The sequence below is a fragment of the Elephantulus edwardii genome, unplaced genomic scaffold, assembly GCF_000299155.1.
Source record: "Elephantulus edwardii isolate Elephantulus edwardi_28Jun2011 unplaced genomic scaffold, EleEdw1.0 scaffold00372, whole genome shotgun sequence".
NCBI classification, from domain to species: domain Eukaryota; kingdom Metazoa; phylum Chordata; class Mammalia; order Macroscelidea; family Macroscelididae; genus Elephantulus; species Elephantulus edwardii.
The window spans coordinates 357590-367755 of NW_006400122.1; the positions used below are offsets into that span (position 1 = coordinate 357590).

At 45.1% G+C, this 10166-nt stretch overlaps 2 protein-coding genes across 2 annotated transcripts in view; one reads left to right on the plus strand and one right to left on the minus strand.

Moving 5' to 3' along the window:
• Positions 1–10166, plus strand: part of CHD7 (chromodomain helicase DNA binding protein 7) — a 300989-nt gene continuing 290823 nt past the window's right edge. The window contains exon 1 of the mRNA XM_006902138.1: positions 1–263. The gene's annotated coding sequence lies outside the window, so the exon portion shown is untranslated. The remainder of the gene's footprint in view (positions 264–10166) is intronic.
• On the minus strand, positions 175–1635 carry LOC102850018 (vegetative cell wall protein gp1-like). The gene has a single exon (XM_006902143.1). The coding sequence runs from the start codon at positions 1633–1635 to the stop codon at positions 175–177; it is 1461 nt and encodes a 486-aa protein (XP_006902205.1).

Below are 10166 nucleotides of genomic sequence, written 5' to 3' on the forward strand. Positions count from 1 at the left end.
GCGCGGGGGTTGAGCCGTGGCGGTGCGGACGCGCTCGTGCTCGGGAACTATCGGATTAAACTTGGATCGAGTGAAATTACACAAAGGAGCACCGCGGAGCAGACGGCCCGGGGGCTAGGAGACCCCGAAACTCGACTGAGCCCGTGTGCCTCAACCAACTCCGCGCCCGAGCATTCAGCCCCCGACCGCCGAGCCAACTCCGGATCTCGCTCTACGTTTTGTTTTCTCCTCGGCGCTGGCAGTGGAGGAGCCCGAGCGACCCGGTGAGCGCGAGAGTTCGCCGTGCGCCCAGGAGGGGCGGCGGCGGCGGCAGGAAACCGCTCGGAGCCGAGGCTGGGCCAGCGCGGAGTTGGGAGCGAGGAGTTGGGCGTGTGCGGAGGGCTGGGGCGACAGGGGCGGCAGGAGCGCAGCGCCGCCCGCGAGCCCCGAACCCGCGCCCGAGCGCTGCCCGGCGCCCCAACTTTCGCTTGAGCTCGCAGGCGGCGGGGGCGCGCGGTCCGGCCGAGGGTCACTTCCTCGCATGTAAATTGCTTTTTGTTGTGCTGCCGGTGTGGGGGGGCACGGGGAGCGCAGGGAGCGTGTCTGCGCGCGGAGAAGCGCGAGCGCGTGTCCTCCCGCCGGCGCCGAGCACGAGTTGCCGGTTCCCTGGGAGAGAAAAAGGAAGGAAAAGTTGAGCTCCAACTCCAGGCGAGCGGGCGATGGGCGCGCGGGCGCGGGCTGGCTGAGCGGCAGCGGCGGCGGCGGCTCGGGAGCGGTGACCCTCGCCCCCTCCCGGACCGACCACGCCGCGTTCGCCGGCGGCCGCTGCGCACCGGCGCGAACAAAGTGCCTCCCTCCTGGCGCGGCGGCGCTGGCCGCGGGGGGACGCCCGGGCGAGGTGGGTCGGAGCGGGGAAGGTGCGCGCGTTGCCGCGTGGGACGGGGGCGACACGAACATGCGGTCCCAGGAGCGTCCTAGTTCGAGCTGGGGCCACGGCGGCGCCGGAGTTGAAAGCCCAAGCAGGGAGTCCCAGGGCTCCTGGTGGCTCCAAGTGCGCGCAGAGGAGAAGAAAGGGAGCGGGCCGAGAGGCGCGACGCGCAGGGGACCCCACCTTGCCGAGCTGGCCGGACTGGCGTCGTCGTCGTCGTCTGCATAATAGAGACTTTCGCCCCCAGAGCAGCGCAGCCAACCGGCGCCCCGCCCGCCGAGGGTCAGCTCCTGGGGGGGTCTCCAGGTGGCCCCCGAAGTGCCCTGGGTGCGCTTGCCCCCCGCGCAGAGCCGTGGCTCTGAGCGTGAACGGCCAAGGTGGCTGGAGGCCAAGCGGTCAGTGGGGAGAGGAAGGAGGGCGGCGGGGCCGCGTTGTTTGTTTGCTTCGCACCGGGGACTGAGCTCGCGGGGCGCGGGCGGGGCGCAGGGTGGCCGTGGTGCGGGGCTGTCGCCGTGACATGGGATGGCCGCGGGCGGGGGCGCACACCCGGTGGGAGGCCCCGGGGAAGGAGCCGCGGGCTCCGGGCAGCCATCATTATCGAGCCGCCTTTCTCCGGATGGCTCTGCCTCGGGGAGCCCCGCGCAGTGGGAGCGCACCCCAAACTCTAGCCGGCCGCCTGCTTTGTGAGCGCCCCGTTGAGTGGGCGGCGCGGGGAGTGCTCCTGCCATGGGTCGGGCGGTTTTTCCGGAGGTCACTTTTAGAGACTGTTCACGCTTGGGGTTTTAAACTATTTTTTCCCCCTTCCCTCTGAACAGACAATGGACAAAAGAAAAGTAGCTACCCACATGGAGAGTTTCCTTTTGAATTGCTAGAATTAGATACACTATCCAGCTCTCCACTTGCTAAGTATACTTTTTAGTTTCCCATTGTATCTTATTTAGCAAGTCGATTGAGTAACTTAGCCCTAAATGTGTTTATCCCTTGGCACAGATTTGTGGACTATATAAAACATTTAAATTTTATAGTAAAAGGATTATGTGAAGGCCCTGATTTTTATTTTCTGAAAATAATAATTTAAGCCGTTTTTGCAGTGGGCCGTCTTTCTCAGAGGTTAAATGTATTTTCTCTAATTCTGTCCTGAAAAGGGTGGCGATGGTGTAGAATAAAAATGTTTCAAACAGAGTAAAAATGTTTCTTTTTATTTCCTCGTAGATCTAACGATGATCAAAAAAACTCTTAGTGACTGTGAGCGGTGGCAACATGAGACCTGATTTACCCTTGTTATAATCAGATTGCAGTAATGTGTGAGCACTCTGTAATTCCTATTTCAGAAATAACTTGGGCAGCGATTTTTATGAAGTTGCAGCCCATTTCCCAGCCCCCAGAGTACATCTGTCGCCGAGTGTTTTTGTCTTGCTGTTGCACAACAGACGCCCTCCAGTCTTTACCCTAAAATGGCAGCTTTCATTTGACTGGGGCTCATTCATTGACAGTGATAATAAAGAGGCTGAAAGTTAGATGTTTGGGGCATGGAGTGGGGCTTGGTCTTGCTCTTCTAGGTAATAACAAGTAGAAGACATTTTGTCTTGCAGTTTGCTCATGAAAAGTTCTCCCCATCTGAAAAATATGTACGTTACAAAAAAGTTACAAAGCAAACAGAATTTTCAAGTGGAAAGGAGCTGGTACAGCACATTTTAGGAGCTAAATTTTCTTATTTTGTCCAACAGTGGTAATATGACAGTCCCTGTTTTTTTGCAACTTGCCGATAAACAACGGATTTTGTGAGGCTTGTAACAGGTGAATTTCCTTAAGGATCTGGATTGGTTTTAGCACTATGGTTTTTAGCATGCATATTCTCTTGCCATTTTCCCCCACCTCCATTAGTGAATTGATGAATTATGTCTTAGGTGTATACTTTCAAGCTTTAAATGAATTTTAAATAAGACATAAGGTGGGCTTTAAAAAAAAATTGGTATATCAATACAAGCTGTGTTACACTAGTTTGATCACTTGATTTATTTATAAAAGAAAATTATTTTCTACCATAGTACGGCGGGGGTGGGGGGGTAGAATAAGTTACTGAGAGTGTGTTTTCTTCTTTTGATCATAATCTTTTCCCACGCTGAGAATGTAAATGGTAAATATCAAATAATACTCCCATAACGTAGTTTTAAAATAATACTTCTGTAGATCCACCTGGACTTTTCACTCATAGGACATTAGCAACACTTCTATTGTAATGTAAATTTTATAGGTTTACCTAAAAGTATCTTATTGAGGTTAAAATGAATACTTGAGAACTACTTTTATAATGCTTATCAGGTAAATATTACAAGTTTTTATTCACACAGATGCAAAGCCAATCATGCAGTACTTGTAGTTTTTAAGAAATTAGGGCAAAGAACAAGAATAATATTTTCACCTATAATGGAGCAGTCTGAGTGTACTCCTGGCCCTTTCTGCATAACCATAGGTTTATACTGTTGTTGTTATGTGCCGTCGAGTCTAGTTCATTCAGATTGAGAATTCTCTGTATTATATTCCCAATGCTTGAGTGAGGATTCTGCTGACAGTCCTATTAAGTTAATTTTGATTCAGCAGACATTGGCAATCTGTCAGTATGTAAGAATAATAAATAAGGCAGACGGTCCCTCAAGGGGTATGCCATCTAGTACAGTATAGGTAGATATTTGAATTTAAGTTAGATTTGAATTTAACTGTTAAGGCACTTAGCTGCCAGGATAGAAGTTAACTTTTTATTTTTTTCATCTGAATATGGCCTTTCAACCTTGATAGCAGTCACTCTGTCTGCTTTATAAATATCCATAAGACATCACAAGAATGAAAATGCTTCGTTAGGGCAGAGCAGTGTGATTACCAACAAAAAAGCCTAAACCCAAAGAGGCTCTTAAAGCTTTGGTTTGTTAGAAAGTTGATTCATTTCTGATATTCAAATGATTTCTGCATGTAAATGAACAAGTTCACAGATAAATGTTGATCACAGAGCTAAATTCAGTAACAAGGATGGAGAAGAGATACTTTGGGTGATGAGGTGTTGAGTTAATGTCCAGAGCACATTGGCCTCATGTGACTCTTTGAATTGTCTTGTTTGTTCAGATGGACACATTGGATTTCTCTTTTAAAAAGGCATTGCTTTCGTGTAGTTTCTAAAGTAACTGGATTTAATGTTAAATCTTATGAAGTTTCTAGGCTTTATTAGTTTGGGAGAGAAAATTTCCTTTCATTTTTCTAAAAGGCAAAAAGTCTAAGTTTTGATTTTAAGAAATCTTTTATAAGATGACTGGAGATGTTAAAAAGAATTTGAGAGCAGATAATGACAGAATTCTCCTGCAAACTACAAGATATGATGATTTATTTCAATTTGGATATTATACAGGCTACAGTCATGACAGAAGCCCATAGCTGATAGTGAAATGATTAAGAGCTGGAGAGGTAATTAAAAACACTTATGTTTTGCTCTTTCAACATATTAGTAATATGAGATGAAATTACATCTTTATGATAAAATGATAAATAGAATTAGAAAACCAATGATATTGTCACATAGAAATTAGTTTTTAAGCATTAGCACATCTTTGACTGTTTAGGCCTTAGAGAGCTCGTTTAACTTGCTCATTTTGCATATTAAGAAACTAAAACCCAGGGAGATTAATTAAGAGAATTGCATCTAGCTGGTCACCCAGGTATGGTAGAGCTCACAGAGTCACACTGTCCTCCTATGCCTCATCTGTGCCCAGGTGGGTTGCTGGCCTTAGCCAAGCTGAATGACTGAGCTGGTTCTCAGTGAGCTCAACTCTCCTGATAGTCTGGTTCAGGAATCCTATAGAACCCTACCCCTACCCCCCCAAGTTCACTTTATGCCAGTTTTCTTTTATGAAAGACCTATATAGCACTTGGTTTTGCTAACAGAGAAATCTGAAGAGGATTTTCACTTTTAAGGGAGAAAAAAGGTGAAAAGCAAAACTAGCATTGTAGTATTTGCTTTTCAGTGAGCCATTAAAAAAGGCAGAGCCCACACTGAGCAGTGAGTGGTGTTGCCCGGCTCCTGCCTCTGGAACTATGCTCAGCATCTCAGCTTCAAGCCACCATAGCTTTGAACTGCCTGCGAACACTGCGTGTTAGGGTTATTTTAAGTTTTATGTGTTATTTGGTATGATTTGGTAGTTTATTTTATTTTTTTTTTTAATCTGGGAACACACAAATTTTTTCCCCATATAAATGCAGGGTAATTAATTACTTCTTCAGTTTACACAATTTAGCTTAAAGTTTTCCAAGGAGTGTTATTTCCTCACTTTATAGTAAAGGGAACCCAGCTCTTGCAGGTGTTTTTCAGCCAACAAGAATTTATTTACTTCTACTTGATCCTGGTGTGGAGTTTTGGGGAAAACTATGATTATCCATCTAGAAAAATGCAGAGATAATTATTCCACGATTTGATTACTGTTTTCATTTTGCAGACATGTATTCATTACCATAACTAGACTCCTGTACCTTTTAACTACTGTTAGGTAAATGCAAACATGATTGTTATGTCCCTGAAGTATGTTTTGGGGGTTTTGAGTTGTTCTTGTTTGGGGGGAGTGGTGCCTTTGTGCTAGAAGTCTCACTTTTTGTGTAGGAGACACAGGTTCCCAGCCCATGAGATGCGCCTTTGTGTGGGGCATCACCGACCTGTCAGCTCAGGCTTGTGTTCTGATGCTGAGAAGGTGTCAGCAGAGCTTCTGAGCAAAACGGAGTAGGAAGTAAGGTGTGGAGGTCTGCTTCTGAAAACCCAGCAGCTCACAGGAGCTCCACTAATGATGGGGGCCAGTGACAGAGGACCAGGCATTATTGACTGTCACTGTGTTGGCTCCCCATAAATCAGGTCTCAATATGATTAGCCGCTAATAACAACATAATTTGTGTTCCTTTTTTTGTAAGCTGGGAAAACTTCTCTTTTAAACTATAAAAATACTGTCAAATTTTAATGAAGAACTAACTCCCTGTAAGTGATACCACCAGGGATCCCAGAAGTGGTGTACCTGACTGCTCCAAGGCTGGCTAGGCCTTGGGGTACTTGCTCTGTGCTGATGTGACCATTTCAGTCTCATGCAGCCTTTGGCTGGTGTCTGGCTGTTCTCTTGTGACATTTGAATCTCCACTGTGATCAATTTTACTAACTCTTGTTACCATGTTCATTGATTTATTAATATTTTTTGTTATATAGCTTCTGCCTGGAAAAGGAAGGGGCCCTGGTGGCACAGTGCATTTAAAACCTAAAGACTGAAGGTTTGAGTTCACCAGTGCCTTTAGGGGACAAAGATGGGCAGTCTCTGTACTGTGAAGATCAATTGCCCACGGAACCTGATGGAGGGTTGTCACGAGTAGGGCCCACTGATGGCAGTCCATTGCTTTTTGGTTTTTGGTTTTTTTTAATACCTGAAAATGTGGTAGTGGTGGTTAGATGCCGTCGAGTACAACTCATAGTGACCCTATGAACTGTAGACTATCGTGTGCTGTCCTCATCGTCTCTGACACATTTGAACCCACTGCCACAATTACTGTGCCAGTCTCTGTCATTGTAGGGTCTTCCTCTCTTTCACTGACCCTCCACTCTTCTAAGTAGTCCACTCTTCTAAGTATGATGTCCCTTTCCAAGGAACAGTCAGCCTCTCCTAGCAACATGCCAAAGAGACGAAGCTTTGCCATCTTTACCCCCAAGGAGCACTCTGGCTACTATCCTAAAAATGAGGCTATTACAGAGGAGATATGAGGAGTCAAGGTAGTCCCACACAAAAAAGAAAAAGCCACTGCTTATCAGAAGATTGAAGTGGCTTAGTGTTTTAGAGTTGTGCTGCCAACCCAAAGATAAGTGGTTCGAACCCACCATGGGCTGCTCCATGGGACAAAGATGAGCAGCCTCCTGTGTGATCTATGAGTCAGTCCTGACTTAATGGCACATAACAACAGACCAACCTTGGGGGATGTTACTTACCTTTCAGGAGGTGGCTTTAATGTTACCTCTGCAATGCTGGTAGAAAGCATTCTGGGTGGGCAATGCTGTCAGGCCTGGAGGAGCCTGTGTTTGAGAACCAAGGAGGATTCCAATAAGAAGAACCTTGAGAGGCAGACAGAGGCCAGCTTTAATATGGGCATTGAGAATTCATTTCACAAGCGAGTAGGAACCCCTGGTGTCTTAGGCAGTGCCTGACATGAGCAGATGTGTATTTTTTTGGGGTGTGTGTGTGTGTGTGTTTATTATTCATTTTAATGAAAATTTACAGAGACTTTGGATTTCCCTTCATTCATTGTTGTACTTTTCTCCCTGCCCACCCTTCTCCCTCAGATGTATATCTTGAAGAAGTTTGAACTGGTATGTGGGCAGAATAGGTGAGAATAGGTTATTATGGTCCATGGCATGATGACACTGTGGTGGTTTGGACTGGCTTGGTGGTCATGGAAATGGAGATAGACAGATCTGGGAAATCTTTAGGAGGTTAAATAAACAGGACCTGGGTGATGGGCTTATTCTGTGGAAGCGTGTTTACTGTGTCTGGTTGGCTGACTGACTATCTTCTTCTCACCCCAGAACACCTGACAGACCAGATTTGAGGAGGAAGAATGGACCGTGATCCTCCTTGCTTTAGGCCTTCTTGACTAGTGGTCTCCATACTTTCCGGAAATAATGTGCTTCCCCCAAAAGAGGTTGGGATTCGGAGAGCCTGCCAAGGTTTACCAGTGGGTCCTGCGAAATGTGAGGGGGCGGGTTCATCTATGCTTGTTGTTGCTGAGTCAGTTCTGGCTGAAAGTGACACTGTGAGAGCAGAATATGATTCAGTGACTGATTTTTCATGAGGAGATTGCCACCGCCAGGCCTGTCTTGCAGGGTGCCTCAGCGCCAGTTCAGACTCTCAAACTTTCAGAGAGGAATAGGACACTTAACCTAGAAAGAGGAACACCGGTCTGCTCATCATGAACTGAGGAGTAGAATCCTGTCGTTCTCAGACTCTGTCACATGTACCTCCATATTCCAGAGATAAGAGGACAAAAGCTGTTTCTGAGCCTGGTTATGTGTAGGATGACGTCTCCAGACTCAGCAGAGCCGTGGTGGGTTCTCTGCATTTTCTATGTGCACTTTTGCTGTCTCTGTGTATGTGTGTGTGTGTGTAATTTGTGTTTTATGATATGCAACCATACACACTACTGAGGGGGTGATAGGTTCCTTATATATTTAATAACCCACATCCCTGCTCAGATTACTCACCTGGCTTTTCGTAGAGGATGGTGCACATTCTTCCAGTCTAATGTGTAGATCTATCTTCATAGATGCTTTCTTTGTTCAATTATTGTACAGAGTGAGTGTATAATAAATAGCAAGTGAAACATGATCTCTGATCAATCCTGGAAAACTTCTAAATCCTTAATATTGTGTGAGATGCCAAATCATGAAACTCCTGATTCTTAACCTCAAAGCGTTGTCACTTCTGCCTACCCCCCGGCAGTGTTTGTGATTTTTGTTTTTGCCAGCTCCTGTAGGTGACTATTACCTATTTTTATTTTAGATCTCATCTGTGTTTTTGGTATGCACAGAGCTTTTCTTCCTGGGGCGCATTGTCCTGGGTTCTATTTCGGAGATAGTTTTACTCTTTGTTCGTCAGAGGCCTTTGGAGTGGCCATTTTGACTCCTATTCACATCTGCCAGACCCTTCCTTGTCTCCTGTAGGTTGGGGAGGGTGGCGTGATGTGGGCTCCGTGTGAAAGCATTGCTCTCACTTCTGGTCGTTTTCAGATGATTGGAGTAAATTCAGCTCAAGAGTAGGAGTGTTTGTGTGGGGCCGAGTGAAGAACTTGGTGTGGTATCCTCAGTTCCACGGGGCTTGTGCAAATGACTCTGCCACAGTTTGCTTCTAATATAGTTTCTTTGCTAGTTTTAAATTTTTATTAAAATGCATTCACATTCTTGGTCACATCAACAGTGTGTTCTTATGATTTAAGCAGTCATTTCCACCTTAGAGCTGTAGAAATTCGTCTGGGCTCCAGTTCTGTGGCTTATTATGAGAGAATGAAAGAAGAGGTTCTTGAGGGACTGCTTCTCATGCTGGCTGCCACCGAGGGTTGATGATACAGTCAGATGGACCGTTGGGAGTTTTTGTCCATTGCTTTTTGTCAGTGTGGGGATCATATAATGAACTGTGGTCTCCAGACAATCACTGCAGTCCAGGCACCTCATCAGGGACCACCCTCATCAGGGACCACCCAGCCTTGCAGAGGGAAAGGCAGGGAACTGGATTGGGGTGGCAGTTTTTGACATGCCCTTGCCTTTCTTAGCCCTCTCAACATTAAACAGAATTGGAGGTTCTGTATCATATTTTGTGTTAATGTCTAATTTAAGGTAGATAACTGGCGTCTAATGTGTAAGGCATTTCGCTGCCAACTCAAAGGCAGATGATTCACATCTGTGGAAGAAAGATGGATAGTTGCCTCCTGTACAATTTATGGTCTCTTAAAACCCCCTGGAGGGTTAGCTGTGAATCAGTCGGTTCTGACTTGATGGTAATGAGTGAGTTTATAGATACTTCGATGGCAGTGAGTGAGTGTGCAAGTTTGTAGATACTCAGTGGTAATGAGTGAGCAAGTTTGTAGATAGTCGATGGTAAAGAGTGAATTTGTGGACAGCTTTTTTTTTTTTTTTTAGTTCAGCAAGTTGTGGGCTCAACCCTTAATCCACTTTCTACCCTTTTGGGGAAAAAATTAGAAATTGGTTTTGTTGATATTGAAAATATAATTAACACATGTGTTTATTGTTTCAACATTCCTAAACTATTAAATATCATTAGCTTGATAATAAGCAGACAAATAGTGCAAAATCTCTTGCAAAGTTTTGAACATGCCAGTGTTTCCTGGTCAATTTCCTGCCATTGTACTAAATGCATAATAAAATGAATTTGAACATAGTTGAGCAGTAAAACAAAAACAAAAAACCCAGCTTAATTTGAGGTGTATTTTAAAGTTCACAGTTCTAGTGATCCATTACTTATGAATAAAACTGACAATATTGAAACTGTTAAACTTAGGTTCTTAAAGTAAACCTTTTTCCTGTATTTCCAGTTTTTGTGTTCTAAATGCTATCTTCCAGTGTTTTACATTTGTGGATATTTGAACTTGTTTGTGCATGAAATTTTACTTGGGCCAGTTTAAGGTTTATTGATCTCGTAAAAAAAAAATTGGCAGTCATCTTGAGAATTTTTAAATTTTATTT